We start from the raw sequence: 22,662 nt of genomic DNA, 5'->3' as shown, positions 1-22,662 counted from the left end.
CAACACCAGCGGGGTTAAGCGCTGTTTCTGATACTGTTTCTAATATATTGGAGAAGTATCCGTGAATTTTAATGAGCATACATTACGTGGCTACGTGTGCCGCATCAGAGAGGTGATCTAGCTGGCTGCACCATCGTATTGCTATAGCTACGTGATTCCGGAAGACTTGATAGCCTCATTGCAAGCTGAATAACTACGCGATTTGTCAAAACGAGGACCGAGGAGAGACGGGGGAGGCGGTGGATCTAACCAGATGCAGGAGGTGGTCGATCTAACTTCAATGCCCAGCTCTGCAGACGATAAGACGCTCGCGGTCTGAGTGACGCCACTGCTGAAACCATTCTCACGGTAACGTCGGGAGTTAGCGCTGCTAGATGGGCATTAAGGTTGCATTAGCGACACTATTAATATATAAGCAACTTTATTATATCAGTTACTAACTGTCGTATCCTTTTGTTGTTGCAGTGACTGCGTACACATAATGAAAATTTTCTACGGAATCAAGAAAAGCTGCACATTGTGGGAAAGAGACCTGCATTTGTTAAAAAAGGACTGGGGGAGGTCACAGGACGCCCCGTTGAGTTTGTTTTTTGCTGACAAGACGGATTCGTAGAGTAAACCAGAAGCTGAAGCAAAGCAGAGGCTAGCGCATCTAGCCTCTGAGGTCAATGCAGTGTTTGATACTGTGTGTCTGCGCACTAAATTCTACCACAAAAACTATATAATGGGAATCTACTTTAAGGAAATGGTAGGATGTGTTGCGGATCGTGCGTGGCGGAGCGATGCCGTGTTGATCTACGCTCTGAACGTCATGACTTGCAACCAGATAGGCGTTAGTGCAGTGTCGTCGATTGTGTTCGGCAGCAAGAAGTTTCCGTCTCCACCGCGATCAAAGCTCTTCTCGATGAAATTCATCGTTCTACCCGTCAACATCGAGGGATGCCATTGGACGCTCATTGTGGTGGTGGTGCACAGACAAGGTGCGATGACGGTGCACATGTACGACCCGCTACGTACCGCATCTTACAGATCAGATATGGAGAATATATAGACGATTAAGATGCTGCCATATTTACGAGAATGGCATTCTTAGTTAGAAGGGACACGCCAAGTAGAACACCCGTTTCCGACACATGGGAACATTGAATGGTTGATGTCGTCCGCCCAACCAGATGGATACAGCTGCGGTATCATGGTCGCGGCAATGACGTACGCTTTTATCTATGGCGGACGTGGGCTCACGGACGATGCTGTAGCGAGAGACGTTATAAAAGTGATGTGGTTGGGATTGATGTGGACTATTTTATCCAGATCACGTAGTGGACCTGTAGAGGCCACCGGGAAAGAAGATGCTGCTCAGTGCTTTCGCAAAAGTTAGCAAAAAAAAATCTAGAACTAATTGAAATATATTGGCTGTTACGAAGTTCAATGTCACTTCAGCTTTGACTCGTATTTTCTGAATGTTGTCAATCTAATCCTGATCCAAATCGCTCGTTAAATCAATAGCGCCCTCTTAAGACAAGTCAATAACTTTGACTGAAGCTTGAGCAGGACGGGCTTGAACTTGGACATCACGATCTTGGGTCTGGACGCTGACCACGCTGCGGCTGCATCCGACCAGTTTGGCGTCACTTCGCTCTCCTAATGCGTCTTGGAGCGTCCCGAGGGGGCGGTCTTTCCTTGTTCGCTGTCGACCATTGCGTCGAGATCACTTTGCCATAAAATTCAACTAAAAGAGTCCGTGTAGGAGCTTCGTGCTCGCTTGGTGATCTCTGCAGAGAAGAGAGCTAAGACCCTTTATTCAATCAATTAGCTTTTATTGTTTTGTTAGATACACGAGTAGTGCAGATGAAAGTTGATCCAGGGGACAGCTACTAGGTCCAATAATCAATTATTTTAGTGGGCCAATATTGTTATATTTGGTTTCAAGTAAAACCACTCGATCCCTGACAGCCACCTAGTTTACTGACAAGACAACTATACGCAGCGACAAACGTGGAAAGAAGCTTTGAGCTGAGGCTAAGGCTCCCCAGCATTTCCTTATAACAGGAAGGACCTGAATAAGTTTGTTTGTGTCAAAGTTAATGCAAACAGTCTTTGCACGTACCCCTATTAATACTTATAAGTATGGTAATCGGGAAATCGGTTTTGCTAATGTGTTCTACATATTTTGACAGCTGCTATTCCATGTCTCTACATTGCTCTGCATTTCCTTACCAGCACGCCACTAAGTAGTGTGTCATCTCCCATGCCGATTTCACTTTCCAGCTTTGGAAAACGATGTCTATAAGCTTATCTAATCCCTTTCGCAGGCTGCCGTTTAGACGGGCTACCGCGACGGTCGGGATGCCGACACTCAAAAGTGCTACAAAGATACTTCTGATGAATATTACGAGGATGTCAGTGAAGCTAATTCTGATTTTAAAATACTGTTAGATGGAGTAAGGATTACTGTAGATTTGACAAATACGCGATCTTGCAGCCGTAAATGCCTTTTTTTGGGAAGTGGATAAAAGCACACTGGTATTGCCGGTAAAAATAGAATTAGATTACGGCTGCGAAAATAAAAAAAAACACGAAAATCGAGCTGAGGACAGATTTAGAAACCACCCCTCCCCCCTTACATCCATATCCCATCGATCAATGGTTCCGAGCCTTTCATTTTGAAATCGCCGCACAATATCTCCATAACCGCAAGCATGGAGAGCACTGCGTCCTCTGCCCCCGACTCCGACGCCGAAGACGCGTCGAGGCAGGTGCAGACACCCCCAGCTCGTGCCCCCTTAGCGGCTGAGGCGCACTCACCCGAGGACCACGTTCCCTCATCCACTCCAAGGATCTACTTTGCGCAGCCTATGAAGAAGCGCCATTTTGTCAATTGGGACGCGCTCTTCGACTACTTGGCTGTGTATCAGGACGATACGTACCATATCGTACGTCTACCAGCGCTGAGGCAAGGAATGCGGACCTCATAGTGCGCGGCAACGCAACGGCTACTACCTTCATTCCGTCTTCTTTCGACAAGTATTACACGTGGCTAATTTGTACACACGGGTGGTCGCGGGCAAGCTGGTCCAAGGGCGAGAGAGAGAGAGAGAAAGAGAGAGTTAGAGAGAGAGAGAGAGAGAGAGAGAGAGAGAGAGAGAGAGAGAGAGAGAAAGAGCTATTTCATGAAATCAATCAAGTGTGGGGAGCAGATATTCGTGACAGTGGTCATGCCTGGCGATTTGGGATTCCATGTGAAGATTGCTCACAAGTCGCCCCTCACAACCACCCACTGCGCGAGCTCACGTACGCCAACCACCCATCAAACTGCCATATGAAAGATGTCGAGGTTTTGGATTTCGTGAAAGAGCTGCATGCAGCTGGCGCGAAGAAGACATTGATCATGGAGTACTTGAGAAATAAGACGGATACGAATGTGACCAACTCATCCCTTTTTCATTAGTAATATACCAACTCGTTTGCATTGCAAATGGTTGAAAGGAAATAAGTGATGTTACGCAGCGTACACAACATGGATACCAACCTAAAGGACGCGCGGCGTGGGGCTACTACCGTGGAATCCAGATTGGACTGCTGTTTTAGAAAATTCTGCTCTCATAAAGACAACACTACTACATCTTACGTGAAGTTGGCGCAGACGATCACTTTCCAAACGCACCAAATGCGCAGGTTCTTCTAGGCTTTTTCAGAGGTGATGATGGTGGATTCCAATAACAACACCAATGATGCTCGATATAAGTTATTCAGCTCCATAATACATGACGTGTTTGGCAATGTAAGTAAAATAGCATATTTCAGCCAAATGTCCAGAGATGGTTTTCTCGATTTCCCTGTTTAGACGTTTAACCTCTATATTTCATTTTTTGGCAGCTGGGGTGGGTGGGTTGCCCCATTATTCCATTCTTCCATGAGCCAAAACCCCTTATTTGCAACCCTGTGAATAGGTGATTGAACTTTTGATCATTTTGTGTCTCTTTGTGTCTCCTATGTGTGACGTGCAATTATGCGAATCAGGTTTTGTGGCTCATTGTGGCTTTTTTTTGTTTGCAGGGGCAATACGTTTAGCATTCGTTGATGTAAAATGAGAGATCCGAGTGTATGACTGAAGCTATTACCTCTTTCAAGTCATTTAACCAAAGTGGGATCAAATCCGCGTGATCGTTGTTGACAGCGATTTTGGCGAAATCTCTCTACTTCAGGAGGCATTTCCTCGGGTGACGATCCTACTTTGCGTTTTCCACGTTGTTAAGTACCTTCGTACTGAAATGTAAAAAAATGAGTATGGCGTTTTCGATCGTGAAAAGTGGAGGATGCTGTTCACGTGATGTTGAGCGGGCATACAGAGGTAGAGTATGATACTGGTCGAACGTAAATGCACTACATTGCGGAGGTCAAACATATTACACAGAAGCAAGAGGTACCTGATTCCTAACATCTCTTCTTGAAGTATTTCGACGTGAAGTGGCATCAGTGTCGAAACGTGTGGAGCGCGTTTGGTCGTTTAGACGTACCGTACTTAGGCAACACAACGAATAATCGGTAAGATTGTTGTGTAATGATGGTATTTGAGCTTATGTAAGTATTTTACAATGTGTTTGCTGTATAAAATAGGTTGGAAGCGGCTTAGATCATCTAAACGATGTGCTCAAACCGACGGACGAGTGTGTGGATACTCTCTCCTCATTTGCAGTCAACTGTAGAAGCTGAGTGTGCTAAGAAGATACCCGACGTCGGATACATGCTCAACGATGGGGCTGATGCAGAGCTCCAACAAATGGCGCGGGAGGTCAGTCATCATGCCTACCAACTGGTTGAGAAGGAATACCGTGTTGAAAGTGATCGAAAACATTTCTACACGATTCGCGACCTTCACAAGAACGTTTTAGCGCTGACCTCGTCGGTGAGATCTGCGCCCATCTATCATATAGAGACGGTACACAATGATGGCTTGGTCACGAAACCTGCGTAGTAAACTTGGATTTATCATTTTTTTAGATTTTAAGGTGCTCCTGTACTTTCGCAAAAGCAGAGCTGTTACCATGCCGTCACGTAATTTACTGACGGCTCATCTCGAATAGAGCCCGATCCCATTGAAGCACACCAGCCTTCGCTGAAGTCTGACGAGCAAACTAAACGTTCCTGCTGAGGAAAACGAGGCATTCACTGCCGAAGCTGCATGTAGCTATTTCAGGGTCCGTGACTCGTCTCTAAACGCTGGACGACATCGTATGCTGAATGATATCAGCAAGTTTCGCACATATTACGAGGTGGGCTGTCGCATTGCGGATAGTATGAGCCGCAACGGAACTCCGGTTTACCTGGAAATGTTGGAAGCGCTTCGAATTTTGGAAGATGTCGTGAAAGATGGCAAGATCCCACCAATTTCCCCCAAATCACATTTTCCAAGCGCAGAGCGGCTAAGTGAAAGTAAGCACGTTGAGGAGATTTAATTAGCGTCTACAAATCACTCCGACATTGTGGCTATTTCGAAGAGTCACTCCGACGTTGTCGAATGGTCCCTCCAACAGTGTGACGGGAAAGAAGACAAGCTACTCCGACGTTGTGGTGTATTCTAAGAATAAAGCCGACAGTGTCACATCTGGTGCTACAGAACATCCAATATGTGACCGGTGAGAAGATTGAAACTACCACAACGGAAAGAGTGGGTTACGGACACCAGGACATATGAATATCCAAGTTGAATGGCGGAAGATCTGAGAAGTGTTGGCAAAGCTACTGAATATAAAGCCAAAGCTGTGTCTGCGATAAGCGCAAAGGTGCTACCGTCAAAGCGTGCAAACCCTGATGATCACAAGAGTTGTGACTCAAGTGAAGCTAAATCGATCGAAGGAACGTCGCTCTTCGCTTCGAAAAGCGCAAAAGGTAGAATACGACCGGCGATCAGAAAAACGCAAAAATGAAAAGAGAAAATAACAAAGGATGGAAGTATCGACAAGCGAGACGAAGCAACTTGTTCATGGAACATTAAAGCCTGTGTCTACACCGATCGATATTGTGAGGGTATTGATGACCTCCTACAGCTACGAGTCTGCCTCCGACTTCCTATCAAGTTTCCCTGTGATGACTATTAGTAAAAGGAAACAAGCAATTGCGAAGTAGGTTGCTCCATAAGAGGCTTCTAGCGCGGTAATGCTCGTGCTGCGCAGAACTTTCTGCCAAAATGCTGTCGATCGCTGACCGAACTACAAAAACCACAATCGACCAAGGAAGATAAATCCCAGAAAATTGACGTTCGGGTCTCTAAAGTCGGGACTTTCACCGAACAACAACTGAAGATAATGACAATTTATTACCACGTAATGGGTCAATATTCTGCGGCTACAGGCTTTTCAACTGAAACGCCTTACAGCTCATAACGACTTGTCCGAATACATAGACCTAGACAAAAATACGTATTCTACGGTGATCCAGAAATTGAGCTGCCATGGCGCGACAATTTCCCTTTGGTGCGATAGCGCACAGCTCTTTGCTGCTGTTTTGAGAAGATTTATGGCTAAATGATGACTGTTTGATGAACGCAATGACGAGCATTCAGGAAGAGGTGGAGTAACTTCGCCAAAAATTATGGGTTCGCAATGCTTGGAAACAAAAAACCACCATTTACAAGACGCAGCCATTTTTAAGAAGGTAATGACTAAGCTTTCTATCACTTCATATGGAAGGAAACCACTAGTGCGGCGCCAGCTCTGATCTAAAACTAAATTCCGTCAGTTCTGCTATTTGATTCGCAACAGAAGAAAAAATACGTGTGAGGCCATTTGGAATGAGCTATTTCCCGAAAAGGATGAAACAAAACGACGGAGTGAGCTGCTGACCCCTGGTATTGCACTTCTTTGAGTGCGCGGTATTTCCATTCCAGAGTCTGCTTAAGGCGCCGTTTTACGGTACATTCGTGTTATACCTCATGAAAGCGCACATTTGAATACATGATACCTAATAAAAAAAAACTTGAACGCTATGCTAGACGTCCTAGCTCTCCGACGCTTTCATTTACGTGCCATTAGCTTTCACGCCCTTCACACAAACCCATGCGGGAGTTGTGCCCTTTCGTTCCTCATCTCTACTGCAGAACAGATCAGAAAGACAATCACATTGATTGATCGTCTCCATAAATATCAGGCTTCTATACAAAAAAAAAGATTAACAAAATAGAAGGCCAACTTACCACCTTTCGTTCCTCATCTGGCATCAGCTAGCGTTGGGCTTCTCTACGGTGCAAAATCGCCAAGTTAAGTCAACCGTCTTACGACTTCATCGTTTGGAATCGTATTATTGTAACGGATCGAGCAGTCGAGTGGACCACATGGCTGCAAAGTTAGGTGATGTGTGGCAGTACACGTGGAATGCGAACGACGGGTTTTGCATGGATGATGAGAGGGAGGTGGACGATGTGTGAGCGTACCGGCTGGCGGCCATGGTCGTGAAGCCAGCCGGGAACGATGGGTGCCTCGCACACCGTGAGTGCAGTAGTCAAAGAGGTGATTGGCAGCACGAGTGGGATACGACGCCAGTGGGAAGGACGAAAGAGGCCGAAATGAGTGTGCTGGCTAGTGGTCAGGCTCATGGGAGCCGAAACGAAGGACGGAAGAGGCCGACGTGAGTGTGCTGGCTAGGTGGCCAGGCTCATGAAAGCTGAAATGGATGATGAGGAATAGTGGGGTGGGCTATGTTGAAGTACCGCGCAGCAGCCGCACTGCAATGAACAAAGGAGGGGAGCAGTGTGGGGCGAAGAACCGGGCAGCTCACTTTTGGATCTGCGGCATTAGCACAGGACCTGACACGTGTGTGGCGGAAGACGCACTTGGGAGACGGATGAGGAAACGAGGACCGGCAGACGAAGGCCGTCCGAGTCACCGAAACGGAAGAGCGAGCGAGCAGGGAGGGGGCGGAGGCCGACCAGCTAGCGAGCGAACTACAGCCAGCGGAGCACGTGACGACCGCGCGGGCAGCGCCGACGACAGGAGGGCGAAACAAGGGGTTGAAGGGCACCTGAGGCCTGTGTGAAGAGTCGGGTGGCGTTCGGTGCGGGGAACACACGGGCGACGAAGTAGCGCAGCGGCGTGAAAGGCTGGTGCTTGGAATAGTACACGAGGGTTGACCAGGAGCGAGTAGTGCAGCAAGGGTTGTGTTGCGTAAATATAAATATTTACGGACACTTCTCAGTGGACGTTCCGGCGCAGAACCGAGTGGGTTCTGTCGGCCAGTTGAGTGAGGAAGTTCCGTACGGGCGGCGACTAACCAGGGCGAACCCCCCAGCGCAGTATTTGTGGGAGCCGTACGACCTGCCCCACGGCCGGACAAGATAATTGGCCCGTTACATGGTGGTCATACAGGGACCTAAAGTAAGCAAACGACAAGCATTGCGAGACGAGATGGCGGCCACGAAGACAGCAACGACTAAGGGGTCCAGGGTAAAGACCAGGATCTCACCACGCTACGCGAAGAGCCAGATACTGGTTTATGAGGAGAAGAAGTCGCGAGAAACCTTCAGTGAGAACGCGGAGGGCAAGGGCGACCGTGCGGAGCAGCAGGAAGAGGTTACACGAGAAGAATCGGTGGCGGGACGCACGGTAACGCTGGTAGAGTCGACGGAGGAGAGCAGCAGGACCCGACAGACTCGTGACGACTCTGAACTTGTCGCAGATGGTGACGAAGATACTCCGACGGGTGGCGAAGCGGCGAGCCAATCGGCGGTAGTTACGATGGCCGAGACCATCGGCGAGTTGCGGGAGATAGTGGCTAGGGGGTTGCAGCCGACTCCGGTGGACGTCGGACACGAGGAGCGGCGGTCGGAACGTCAGAGGAGTCGGGATGCTCCAAGGCACCGGCGCAGCTCTGGTCGCTTGAGACGTCCCGGACAACGTTCAAGTAGGGGCAACGACTCAGGAGACGCTAACGAGCAGCGACGGCTAGTGTCGATGCGTCGGTCGGTGCGCGGAAGGTCATCCAGGTCACCTCACCGCGCCGATAGTGAGGGAGATCCGGAAGACGGGTCAGGCGACGATCCTAGCAGTTCGAGCAGCGAGAGCAAGCCCAGTGACGACTGCAGTAGTGACGAGGCCGACTCCGAGAGCTATTCTGACTCGAGCGAAGGAACGAAGCGGTTAGGGCGGCCACACCGGCGGTATCGAGATTATGAGCGTTATGGACGGCGAGGGCGACGCGAACGACGGGAGCGGTACGACGCACGAGAAGAACCACGAAGGAAGAGCGTGAAGGACTTAGAGCTCCCCACGTACACACCGTCCCCGAGGGTGTCGGAGTCCACCTGGATCGACCGGGTGGATTTGGCGCTAAAGGGTGCGAAGGAGTCTGGACGCGGTCGATGGACGGATAGATCACTCTAATTTATCCTCGGCAACAAACTGATGGAGAACCGCGGCGCGTTTATGGGTTTACATGGATCGTAGACTTTCTGACAAGAAGCGATTGTGGACGTACCTGAAGAAGGCATTGCTGCGCCGTTATGGGGAACGGCTCGACAAATCGGCGGCGGAATGGCGCGTCAACGGTAGGCGCATGATGCCAGGTGAGACATATGCTGATTACGCGGCAGTACTTCGTGAGCTGGTGGGTAAGAACCGGGTGAGCGAGCGTGTTCTGTTGGCTCAGTTCTACAGGTGTCTTGATAAGACCATGAAGAAGCTGGTGCAACAGGAACCGAAACCGAAGACGCTGGAGAGGGCGGTAGATAAAGCCACGAAGATTGACGACCCAATGGACAACGTTGCGCAAGGAATGATGAACATCGGGCAGGCGTGGGCAGCCGCGCCGAGTCCCTATCTCATTCGATCTCGCCAACTCAAAAAAGGTGCGGGACTGTCGTATTGAAGCGGCGAAATAGAGCCTACGCGGCCACTCACAAAGGGCGGCCCAACCGACGTCTGGAAGCGGCGCACCCGCCGATGCCGCCGGAAGCGGCTCTGAGCATTATGAATGGGCGAAGCGATGGGCAGCAGTCCCAGGCAGCAAAACGCGCACAAACAGTCGGGCGAGACGGGCAGCAAACGCAGCGCCGAGTACGGTTTCAACAGCCACTGGAGCAAGACGCGCTGGGACATACAATGCCCCGAGGTGCCGATCGGCGTCGCGATGAGCAGAAGAAGAAGTCGGAAACTACGATACAGAGGCCACCGGCGATGACAGTAGTAGCCGAAAGTGAGTGGGGCGATGGTAGCCAGACGGCCAAACCGACGGTAGTAACGGCTCGGCGAAGAGAAACTGGAGGTACGTCGCGGTCTGAGGGCGGCGGCCGACAACGCAACGTGCTGGTGGCCAGACAGCTTGTGCCGGACGAGGAATCGGCGATGGGCGGAGAGGAGTGGAGCTACCCGATACGAGGTGGAGAAGGCCTGCAGGACAGCCAGCGACCGGAGAACGTGACGCGAACCCAGTAGACGATGACGTGCTCGATCCGCACGAGCAGCAGCGACAACCGCCGACGCTACAGCTGACAGATGACGCGGTGATTACGGCGCAGCTGCGGAGTGGACTGGTGCAGCGCATGGTTAAGGCACGCTCGTACAGAAAGATGGCGGTAGAGGTGCGGCATAACTTAAAGACGGTTGAGACGTCGCAAGGGCGACGAGTGGTGCTTCCACCTGAGCTGTGGTCGGTGGCGTTCAAAGTGCATCACGATTCAGTATGGGCCCGCCATTTACGGGCGCCGCACACGTACGAGAGGATATCCGCGCACTATTGATGGCCGGATTTACAGCGGGAGGTGAAGCGTTGGGTGCGTGGCTGCCAGGAGTGTGGCAGTCGAAAGGCTAAACCGCGTGATGTGGTGCCACCCTTGCGGAGTATTAGAGGAGGTGCAGTCGGAGATAGGTGGGCTTTAGATGTGGCTGGCCCCTTGCCGGTGGCGACGGTGGGAAGAGATACGTTATCGCGGCTGTCGAGTACGTGACCCGTTATGCGGTGGCAAAAGTGGTCGAGCGGCACACGGCGGAGAATGTGGCCAGGTTTCTAATGGAGGAGATTGTGCTTAAGTTTGGTGTATTTCGGGAATTATTGACGGATGGTGCGCCGGGGTTGACAGGGATTGCGATCGAGAGGTTGGTTGCAATGCTGCAAGCAGACCAGATCAATCCGGTGCCGTATAGGCCTCAGATGATTGGCTTGGTGGAGCGCTTCCATCGTACATGGAAGCATTGTGTGGCCACGTACATGCAAGCGGACGCCCAAAATGACTGGGCTACGTGGGTGCCCTTCGCAGTCTACGCCTACAATTCCGGCAGGCATTCGACGGTGGCGCTTTCACCAAATACGTTAATGATGGGCAGGCGGTTAAGGGGTCCAAACGAGTTGTTGTAGTGTGAACGGCGTCACGGAGGTGGGGGGGCTGTCTGTCTATCATAAGCAGTTAGTTATGGCGATGCGCAAGCGTTACGAGGCAGCGGAGAGTGCGCGGGAGCGTGAGCAGCGCCGCCAGGCCTCCTACTACAACCAAAAAGTGAAGAAACGGCGTGAATTTAATCCAGGCGACCGGGTGTGGATGTACCGACCGCCTCGAGACCCACAAGCAAGTAAATTTGTTCACCAATGGATGGGGCCGATGAAGCTTATTGAGCCCGCAGGGTTTGAGATTTCTTGGTCGAACGGGAGGATCAGAAGGGCACCCGAGCGATTTATAGCTCACGTGTCCTTCCTGATCACCTACGATTATCCGGTGGACTTGCTGAAACGTGTGGCGGCAGACATCGCAGCGCAACTGGAGTATAAAAATTCGGGCGAGTCAGGTGAAGATGTCCAGGCAGCAAGCGCGACTGCTGGATCAGCGTAGGCGCCTGTGCAAACAGCAGCGGGAGGAAGAGTGGACAAACGCAAAGCAAGGACGATGGGCCGTGACGAAGCATTGCGAGTCACGTATGGCGAAATGGTGGAGGTCCGAAGAAGACGACGTCGAAACAAGGCCGGATGCTACGTTCTTGGGTACGAGTTGCGACCTGTACGACGAAAGGAATGTGTCACAGGAGCACCTGAGAGCGTGTGGGTCTCCGGAGCGGTGTACGACGAATTGTACGCGGCTGACAGAGTCGTGGAAGACTCTGTGGTGGAAGAAGGCGTGTAACGGATCGAGCAGTCGAGTGGACCACATGGCTGCAAAGTCAGGTGATGAGTGGCAGTACACGTGGAATGCGAACGACGGGTTTTGCATGGATGATGAGAGGGAGGTGGACGATGTGTGAGCGTGCCGGCTGACGGCCATGGTCGTGAAGCCAGCCGGGAACGATGGGTGCCTCGCACACCGTGAGTGCAGTAGTCAAAGAGGTGATTGGCAGCACGAGTGGGATACGACGCCAGGAGGAAGGACGAAAGAGGCCGAAATGAGTGTGCTGGCTAGTGGTCAGGCTCATGGGAGCCGAAACGAAGGACGGAAGAGGCCGACGTGAGTGTGCTGGCTAGGTGGCCAGGCTCATGAAAGCTGAAATGGATGATGAGGAATAGTGGGGTGGGCTATGTTGAAGTACCGCGCAGCAGCCGCACTGCAATGAACAAAGGAGGGGAGCAGTGTGGGGCGAAGAACCGGGCAGCTCACTTTTGGATCTGCGGCATTAGCACAGGACCTGACACGTGTGTGGCGGAAGACGCACTTGGGAGACGGAAGAGGGAACGAGGACCGGCAGACGAAGGCCGTCCGAGTCACCGAAACGGAAGAGCGAGCGAGCAGGGAGGGGGCGGAGGCCGACCAGCTAGCGAGCGAACTACAGCCAGCGGAGCACGTGACGACCGCGCGGGCAGCGCCGACGCCAGGAGGGCGAAACAAGGGGTTGAAAGGCACCTGAGGCCTGTGTGAAGAGTCGGGTGGCGTTCGGTGCGGGGAACACACGGGCGACGAAGTAGCGCAGCGGCGTGAAAGGCTGGTGCTTGGAATAGTACACGAGGGTTGACCAGGAGCGAGTAGTGCAGCAAGGGTTGTGTTGCGTAAATATAAATATTTACGGACACTTCTCAGTGGACGTTCCGGCGCAGAACCGAGTGGGTTCTGTCGGCCAGTAGAGTGAGGAAGTTCCGTACGGGCGGCGACTAACCAGGGCGAACCCCCCAGCGCAGTATTTGTGGGAGCAGTACGACCTGCCCCACGGCCGGACAAGATAATTGGCCCGTTACATTATAAATGACATTCAAGTAACAAAGCTACACTCAAACAACACTGGAATGTATACAATTCGTGAAATTTATGCTTTTATATTCGTAATATATATTTCTAGCGAGTGTATTTTGTGCCTTTTTAAGCCTTTGTACTCCTATCACTTCATCGTGTGCCTCACCTGTGACTTCTATATATACTTAAGTACAAAGTCACAATAACATAGTGTGTCGCTAACATCGATCTTTTTTATACAACCACAACTTATACATCTACTGAAGGATATCCAGCGAGCGATATCGCAAGGGCTTCCTTATTGAACCCAAGGCGAGCACCTTTTTCAATACCGGCTCTCTAAACTGGATTCGGCTATCAAATTTAGCGCTTCAGTGGGGCGCCTGCTATCCGAGTAAGACTGTGAATAGTACAGTACTACGTTCACAGCTCAAATCCAAGTATTGAATATATGAGGCTCAAATTAACTTCTACTAAATTATTTGGCTTTTGAGGCTTTTGAGGCATTAGGTTGGGATTGAATTGAGGTTGAAGCTTTCGACGAGACGTAAGCCTAGAAATCCAATCGGATACTACTCTGGCCCACTTCAAAATGACGATTGGGGTTTTCAAGAGTCTCACATAGACGAATAAACTATGTACGGTAGTTCAATTGATTAAATTGCATCCATGATTACGCCTGTCGCAGAAATCATATTTTTAGCCAAGTGGAAGCCAATATGGGGCGCCCTCTTTTCCTAGATCAAGGATATATCATTCAGCATCAGTAAATGAGCCCAACACGACCCCAAAGCCTGCATTTATTGAAAAACCTACACTTGCAGCCTTCGCCTTAACTAATTCAGAAAATAATCTCTCCACCATCGACATTCTTCAGCTGATTAAGTTTATCTTTTTTGTTGATAATATTGAAATTGATTTTATGTGTCTGCTGACCCGATAAACGTCGCTCTGGTTGCGCCAAAATTGCAGCGCTCATAGCCCGTTTCTGCGTTTGCGAGTGCGTGTAACGGGAGCTAATTGTCTGGTTTACCCGTGGGTGTAATATCGATAAAAATTGAGCAAAAAACTAACGACTTTCAAATGCGGAGGGCCGTGCTCACGCGAATCTAGCGTTCAGACAGCGAAAAATATGCCCGTGTGCGGTATGCCTTGGTTGTGGTGTCCGCCCTTGAGCTCTGGCTGCAGAGATATCGGTCAAAATACGAAATCGTCATTTTGAAGTGGGCCTTTCTACTGGAATTTGAAAATGCTCAGCTTGGGATACAATCCAGTATTTTTTAGCTGGTAGTAGAAAAGATTTTTTTTAATGATATCTCCCGCTTAAGTACGTTTCTTGCCACCTTACCCTCTGCACCGAGGGCTCACAAAAAAACTCTTTCGGTCAGGTGCTATTATAGTTACCATCAACCCCTGCTTGTACTGTACTTCGAACTTCGAAGTATAGTTCGAAGTAAGCATTAGACCTGGTTATGTTTCTTAAGAAGTGGATTTCGACTGTGGAATCCCGTGAATGAAATCACGAGATAATAAATATTTAGACCAGTGATCTTTGTCTGTTATCGTCGAGGATCAATTCAGATTAACTCGCGCGAGTCGAGGATCATTAAATGATCCTTAGATTAACGCTAATGTGAGTGTCGGAGAAAAATATCAATGTGACGCTTCACTTTCTGCATGTTTTTATCTCTTTTATATTTCCTGCGTTTTCAAGTACTGTAGCCTCCGAAAAATCACATTAACTCGCGCGGATACTGTACATTGACTAGAGCTCATTGTCAGTACGCTCCATGAGTTCTCCCCTTTACATGTAAAATATTATTACTAACGTTTGACTGTAGATTCACCCGCACTACCGGGAATCCCGCCTGAGCCTGCATTTCGATACTGTTTAAATGTTCTAACGATTTGCAGTCTCCAGAAGGCGATCTGTGAATAAATTTCGGGGCTCTGTGATTATCGTCCCATGGGGGGAATTACCATATTTATTTCGCTCCCATTCTTGAGGTTTCGAGGGTTTATACCAAGGTCTTAGAAAAACCTCGAATGCCTCAAAATACAGTACCTGGTTTTTAAATGGATGGCTTAACACCGTTCACGCTAATTAGTCATAACGCTACCCTGATTGTGGCGTACAGATCGTACATGTACTGGGATTTTTCAGCTGTTCATTTTGTATAACCTACCGGTATAATTTTTTAACCCAGCATTCTGGAACAAAGAGGTCGATGAGACCTTAAATATTGTGTTAACTTTTTGTAAAACTGAGCTACTATTAAGATTTAATAGCGAAAATAGTACTATTACAATAAAAAATCATATGATATTCCTGATTATATTTAATATAATCAGGTCTAATGTTTACTTCGAAGTACAGTACTGTACTTCCTTTTTCTCGACGCACAGACAATCATCTCGGCTGTGATACCACCAAGCTATCACAAACTGGAGTTTACACAATCCAGACCAACCAGTAACGAGAGAACAGAGGGATACTTGACATGAATTTGTATGCCGTTGATCATTAAGAGCCCAAATACTGTCCCTATGAATATTTGGAGTGTGTCACAATGGGGATATTATGGTCGATAGGGCTGTCTCGTGCATCGCTGATCAACGTGTACGAGTCTGAAATTCAGGTTGAAATGGCGGCCAATTTAAATACAGTTCATTGAGAAGAAAATAGGATAGGATTATGCATACATGTAAGCCAGAATAATCATGGTCATGATCATGACAGAAATTCTACATGTAGTATGCATTTCGTATGATAAAGAAGAAAAACAGAATGGGAGGAGCAGTTTTGGTACCATACACTCTAGAATCTCCTCGAAACGACTCACAAGGGTTACCAACAAAAAATGCGTCAGGTCTTAATAGCATTGTTGCTGGCTGCCCTAGCGTCCTTGGAGAGCCTCGATGTGGCTTCAGCTGCTAACTCCATATCGCAGCGCGAGCGAAACCTTCAACCTCTGCGATTGCTAAGGAGTAGTACATTCCCAGCAAATGAAGAAGAGAGAAATGCTATTAGCAGTCTCTCTATTGTCACTAAACTTAAGGACGCAGCAAAATGGTCAACGTCCAAAATCTCCGATAAAACGAAGATTGGGGTTATGCGATTCCAAGGGAAAACTGCAGATGAAGCCTTCGTGCTACTAAAACTCGATCAGGGCGGTGAGAATCTCCTTGAGAACAAACAGTTCAGCGTATGGGTCAGCTATATGACCAAGGCCAACAAGAAGCACCCAAAGATAGCTATCGTGACAACGTTGACAGCGACGAACGTTTGGCAACGATGCTGGAAGCCGCGAGAAAAGTGGATGCAACGAGCAGTATCGCGACGAAGCTGCAAGTTGCCCAGATGAAAGTTTGGCTGCGCAAGAAGACGCCAATGGACGAAGTGTTGAGATTTCCGACCCTTGACAAGGGCGTGGATAACCTGCTGACTAATCCGAGTCTTAACTCTCTAGACACCTATGTCAGACTATTCAACAAGCAAAATCCTGGCAAGGAAACAAGCGTCCTCAAGCAACTGATGCTGTTCTACGGAGATGAAGCTGTATCCAAGATGCTCGAGGCAGCGAAAAAGGAGCCCAGGACGCATGCGCTAGCAACGGCGATGCAGACCGCGCAATTTAAAGTTTGGTTCGCAGAAGGATCGAAGCCGTCTCAAATCTGGAAAATGCTAGACATGGAGAAAGCCTCGTGGTCGACGAACCCGGATGCGCAGGTCTTTCGTGGGTATCTTGACTATTACAAGCTGCAAAAGGCGGCGGCTGAGGCCACATAGTGTTCATCTGAAAATGCTAAGGTGTGAATACTGATACTGAATCAAATGAATGCAGTTTGGCTTTTCATGCCTTGCTTCCCTTCTTTTCCCCGTCTTTCTTTACGTAACGGAGGTACACTCGATACGCGTCGGTTTTCAAGGCGTTTGTCGAGGCATCCAGGCTCCGTAAAATCAGTCAAGCTTCTTCTTTAACCAAGTATCAAATCCAACTTATTAATAGTACTTCTTCATATTCAGCTGGTCGAGAACATTACAAGTGCTCTGGAATGATTACTATTGGCCACTCGCAGACTGCGAGTCAGACAGCCATTGCGAGATACCTAAGGAAAGCTCGGCTTCGGTTGCAGCTACAATCGACACTAGTGCTGTTTAAAGTAATCCATGGGTAAGACGATGGTATCACTCTGGCGTTGCTGAATGTTTTATTACCGTCAAAATCTCGAGTAATTGAAGTGTCAGAGCGGCCTTTCAAGTTCTAGAATGTAGTCGGAAAATGAATCCGTTGCCGTAGTGTTCAAGAGGAAACCCAAGGATCATGATCGAGAGCATGATAAACTTGCCTTGAATCAGCACGCGCTGAGACCACAGTACAAATCCAAGCTGGTAGAGGCCAGATATGCCAACTCGGCGTCGAATAATAATCAAGTACACGGTGCAAAAGACAAATTCCACGCAGCAAAGTAGCAGCAACTGGAGACCTTTAGCTCTCAGCGCATCAAACGTGGTCATATACCTCATTGTAGCAAAAAAACGGTAAGTAGGCAGCGAAAACACCAGCATCAAGTACACTCCTGTCAAGGGAAACATCATCAGCGAACCAGCTTTACAGTGAAGAAAAAAAAAACTTTTACGGTACCATAAAACGACAGCCCAAAAATCGTGATATCCGGAGCAAGATAAACTCGGTCTGGTGCAACGAGGACGTCACGCTTCGAACCAAGTCGAGCTCGCTACGGCTACCGTTGTGATGTGATCCATACGTTGTCACTGTTTGAGTGCAGGATTCTTCTCTTACACTCGAGGGCTTTAAAACTGAGCTAGGAAGAACCTGGGCTGAGCTCTGGACAGACTGATGAGGTGAGAACATCGTTTGTCTTGGCTGTCCAGTGGAGGCATCAGTATCTGCGTTTGCTATCACTTCGTGGTGCTTAGTACGGAGCTCAGTGGTTTGATATCTCGGGTACAGTGAGACGAGGCGAGACGGAGATCTGCGGTGGAGGCATCTGGACACGGGATCCTTCTGAGCAACTGCTAGAGCTAACGAGACGATATCACTACTCGACGAATGCTCAAGTCGAGACTTGGTTCCACCGTTTCGACGCGCATCACGCAGAATGTCACGGCAGTTGAAGAGCATGTGGATAAAATTCGCAACAACGACAGCAAAAAGAGTCTCCAGATTCTTAGCGTTTTGTAGGCACATTGCCGTGAAGAGAACATGATAAAAGTGTCCAATAGTGCACGTAACGGAGCCCACGAGGTCCAGATCGTCCTTGGCTCCTCGCCAAAGTACGTATCGAATTAGGTGTTTGATCACCGGTAATATCAGGGAAAACCACAGCTGATGTCTTGATGTTAGCACCATGAAAACCGCAGTGAAGAGAGGGTAGACCACAATGGGAGCTACAACCATAGCCAGCCATTGGTCAATTATTTCTAGTCGTGGCTTAACGTCAGGTCTGTGAAGAAGTCGATGCTCAATTATTCTTCCCACGATTCCCATTGGGATCATCGGTGTGAACTGACATAACAAGACGGGAAACTCCTTAGTGACGACGATTAGAGCAGCGATGAATGCGGTCGAAATGGTGCCCAGTAAAACCCCAAATCCGACCGAAAGTTGCCACGACTGGATTGGCAGATTTGGTACACAATCAGCTTTGATCCGGAACGGAACCATCGTCACAATCGTCGCAGTCACGAAATTGCGCAGTAAAAATGCCACGCAGCGTCGGCTGGGTTGCGAAGCGGGATACTTTCAACGAGAATATTTACAAGAACGCAAGGGATTGGCGTCAGTATGAGAATGGCAACTATTCCGAGTGGAGAGGTTTCACGACGAAAGCGATCGAAGGCGTCAAGCTTGGCGATCGTATATTCTCCAGGGAGGCGACCAGCCATGAGCCGTAACCACTGAACAGTGGCTTTGGTTATTCGAACAACGATCGAGACAGCCGGTCGTGAGGTCGCAACATCATCTGACGTTGGCGAGACAGCAGCTACCATGATTGACCACGAGCGTAGTTAAAGAAGACTGGCAATACTCTATTAAAAGGCTTTAAAGCAATGATTTCGTTTTGTTTGTTCTTTTAATTTAAAAATAATAATTATAAAAAACGAGCGCATACTTTTGCGTTTAGCTGAAAAATCACCCCGTTGCCAAAGTGGAACCCCAGGATCATGATTGACAGCATGATGAACTTGCCCTGAATGAGTATCCGCTGTGACCAAAGCACGAATCCAAGTTGGTGGACCCCCGAATACCCCAATTGGCGGGAGATGAGAGCTATGTATAGAGTCAAGAAGACAAGTTCGAGAGTGCAGAGAACGAGCATGTGGTAGGTCATGCTGGCAACTGCGCCGGTTGTCGTGGTGGTGGCCATCGTGACGAAGTATTTTCGGTCAGGGAGAGCGAATACAATCGCCCGATACAGTCCTAAATTTACAAAATAACAACGTTATATCCAATAATAGTGTTACGTTCCGGTGCTGCAAATGAATCTCACGAACCGTAAAATGCCATTGCAAAGATTGTGATGTAGGACCGGAGAAGTACGATCTCGATTTGATGCAACGCAGAGGTGAAGCGACGAACAACTGCTTCACCTTGACGCGCTCCACCTGTCAGTGACTTGACAGCTCGGCTTTTTTCATTTGCCTTCACTATTGTAGCCACCGGTAGCTCAGCAACTGACGCAGCCCGAGTAGATATCAATACGGCATCACTTTTAGGTAAAAGGTCTTTAAAGCCCTCTCCCGGAGATGCGTTACGCCCAGTTGGATGTGTGCCTCGCCGCTTGCTGTTCAGGTGCTGATCTCGCCCCTTGAGGTTGGTAAGACGTGAGTTTTTAGAGATAGCGTAGGTCTCGGACTGTAAGAGTTTGTGGTATTTAGTCACGTAGTCGTCTCGCTGGTATTCTGGACAAGTTGACAACAATCTTGACGGTGTTTTATGGTGAAGAGACCTGGAGACTTGCTCTTGCTGGGCAATCCATGATACGAGAGAGACAATATCCATCGAACCGAGCTTGTCCAGATCTTCAAGCTGTTCAGTTATTTTTCGAAGTTCGTATGCATCTTTGAGAATTCCACGACAATTCAGCAGCATTTGCAAAGTATTCACAGCTATAACAGCAGCATACGTCTCCAAGGACTTGGCATTCTGAAGACACATGACTGTGAACAGGATGTGGTACAAATGCCCGACACTGCACGTAGCTGCGCCTACCAGATCCAACTCGTCTTTGATAGCTACCCACACTAAATACCGCACGAACAGCTTCAAAACAGGGAGACATAAAGATAACCACATTTGCTGTTCTGGTTCCACAGCCATGAACACCGCTGTGAAGATCGGGTAGATGAGAATTGGAGCTAAATCCATGGCCAACCATCGATCAATTTTCTGCATCCGTGCTCGATTTTCTGGAGTTTCTAGAAATTTGCGGTTATTCAAAGTGCCAATCACTCCCATGGGGCCAGTTGGTACAAATTGCGTAAATGGCACGGGAAATACGTCGCCAATAACTGCGATCACTGCGTTGGTCAAGATGGCAACGGCTGTGAGTGCCACACTAATCCCACTAATATATTTCCATGATCGGGGCAAAATTCGGGATATGCAGGACAGTTTGGTCGTGATCAGAGTCATCATGACGGTCGTTCCTACCACGAAGTTCCTGATCTGGAAGTTTCGAGAGCCGTAGAATCCCAATGCCGGGTCTGCGAGTGGAATGCTCTCGATTAACACATTGACAGCCAAACAGGCAGCGGGTGATAGTAGAAACATTCCTGTCAGTTCCCATGGTGAGATTTTGCGCCGGAACCTATCAAATGCGTCTAGCTTGGCCACTGTATACGCCCCTGGCAGTCGTCCGGCAAGTAGAGTAAACCACTGAAGACATGCGTCGACTATCAGTGAGATTGGACGAACGGGCCTCACTGCGAGCTCGATATCTGACGGAGCAGGTGACACCGCCACCATGCTCTCCGAAGGTCGCAAAACACAACTAATATTAATGATATGCTGTAACTATAAAAAGAGGTGCTAAACCTGCGTCTTCAGTGAGACTGTACTCTACTCTTATTCAGCTTTCTCTTATTGATATCCTTTTTTTAGATGACCTTCTGTACCAGTCAGTGACAGAGCGAAATATCCCGTCATGTCCGATAGACTGATGTACATGTATCAGAGGCTTTGATTTTATTGCAACCTTTCTAGCGAGCGGAATTAAAGCGCAGGATACTGTCGTTTCCGTTGTGTGTAAGAGGGAAGCCCAATATGATGGTGGTCACGTTTAACTTTGCCTGCACGAGCACTCGCTGCGACCACAAGACAAACGCCAGTTGGTAGAGACCCCAAATTCCTAATCGCCGCTCTATCAGCAGCAGATAGATGGCGAGAAACACAGCCTCCACAGCGCATATCAACAGCAATCTCTGCGCAATTTGGTCCACAGCATCCAGTGTCGTCAAGTAGACGAGAGTAGCAAAGAAGTGGCGATTCTTCAGACGAAAAACGACTTCCAAGTAGATTACTACAATAGAAGAAAATAATTAGAGTATGCCAATTAGACAGAGAAAGGCTCTTTAATAATAATACCCTTACCGTAAAATAGCGTCATACAAATTGTGACGTACGACCGAAGCAGAACCAACTCGGACTGATGAAGTGCCGCGGCAACTTGATGAATGACAGCTTCACGTCTTGCTAGTCGACCTTCCTCTTTCACGGCGTTAGCCCACGCGCTCGGATCACTATGAGATCGTGGAGATTGTAAGCGAGATTTTAGGCGAATCACTTGATCGGAAACTTGATTTTGAGCCACCTGCCCATGGTAGAATCCTTGATATTCCACCGTTGCTGAGGCTTTCCCTACCGCTACGAGTTTAGGAGCTCCGACATTACTGTGCGGACCTCTAACAGCTGCCTTTTGGGGGCTGTTGTACACGAAGACAGCATTGAACAGAGTCGCCTCTCGCAGCATTTCTTCATTCTGCTTTATAAATTCAGCATTGCGGTAGCCAGTATACGTCGAGAGCAGTAAAGATGGACTTCTCCAGTGCAGGTTCTGCGCTATACGCAGTTCTTGAGCAAACGTAAGCGCCGACTGTAAATTATCCTTAACCGATAAAGTTGGCACTTCCATCTCTACTGCTTCGGCTTTTATTCTGGCTTGATAGACATTGGTCGAGTCAGCGAACATACATCGACAGTTGAATAGCATTTGCACCGTGCCGAAAAATACCACCACAGCCAGGGTTTCCAGAGACTTTGCGTTCTGTAAGACCATCGCTGTGAAGAGCACGTGATAGAGATGCCCCACACAGCACGTTATGACCCCAACGAGGTCATCATCGTGCCTTGCAACATACCACAGTGCACCACGAATTGTTAATTTTAGTACAGGCAACATAAGCGACATCCAGAGCTGCTGTGAGGGCGAAAGAACCATGAATACGGCTGTGAATACAGAATACACTAAGATGGGCAGCGTCTCCATACCCAGCCACTGGT

At 48.7% G+C, this 22,662-nt stretch overlaps 1 protein-coding gene across 1 annotated transcript; it reads left to right on the top strand.

Moving 5' to 3' along the window:
- Positions 1-15,996: 15,996 nt before the first annotated feature.
- On the top strand, positions 15,997-16,500 carry PITG_20052 (secreted RxLR effector peptide protein, putative; the record flags this gene model as incomplete). The annotated part of the gene is made up of 1 exon (XM_002895777.1): positions 15,997-16,500. The coding sequence occupies one exon, from the start codon at positions 15,997-15,999 to the stop codon at positions 16,498-16,500; it is 504 nt and encodes a 167-aa protein (XP_002895823.1).
- Between the last annotated feature and the right edge of the window lie 6,162 nt (positions 16,501-22,662).

This window comes from Phytophthora infestans, genomic scaffold (genome assembly GCF_000142945.1).
Source record: "Phytophthora infestans T30-4 supercont1.132 genomic scaffold, whole genome shotgun sequence".
Classification (NCBI taxonomy): domain Eukaryota; phylum Oomycota; class Peronosporomycetes; order Peronosporales; family Peronosporaceae; genus Phytophthora; species Phytophthora infestans.
The sequence above is the reverse complement of the archived record's forward strand: the minus strand, read 5'-3'. Positions and strand labels throughout refer to the sequence as shown.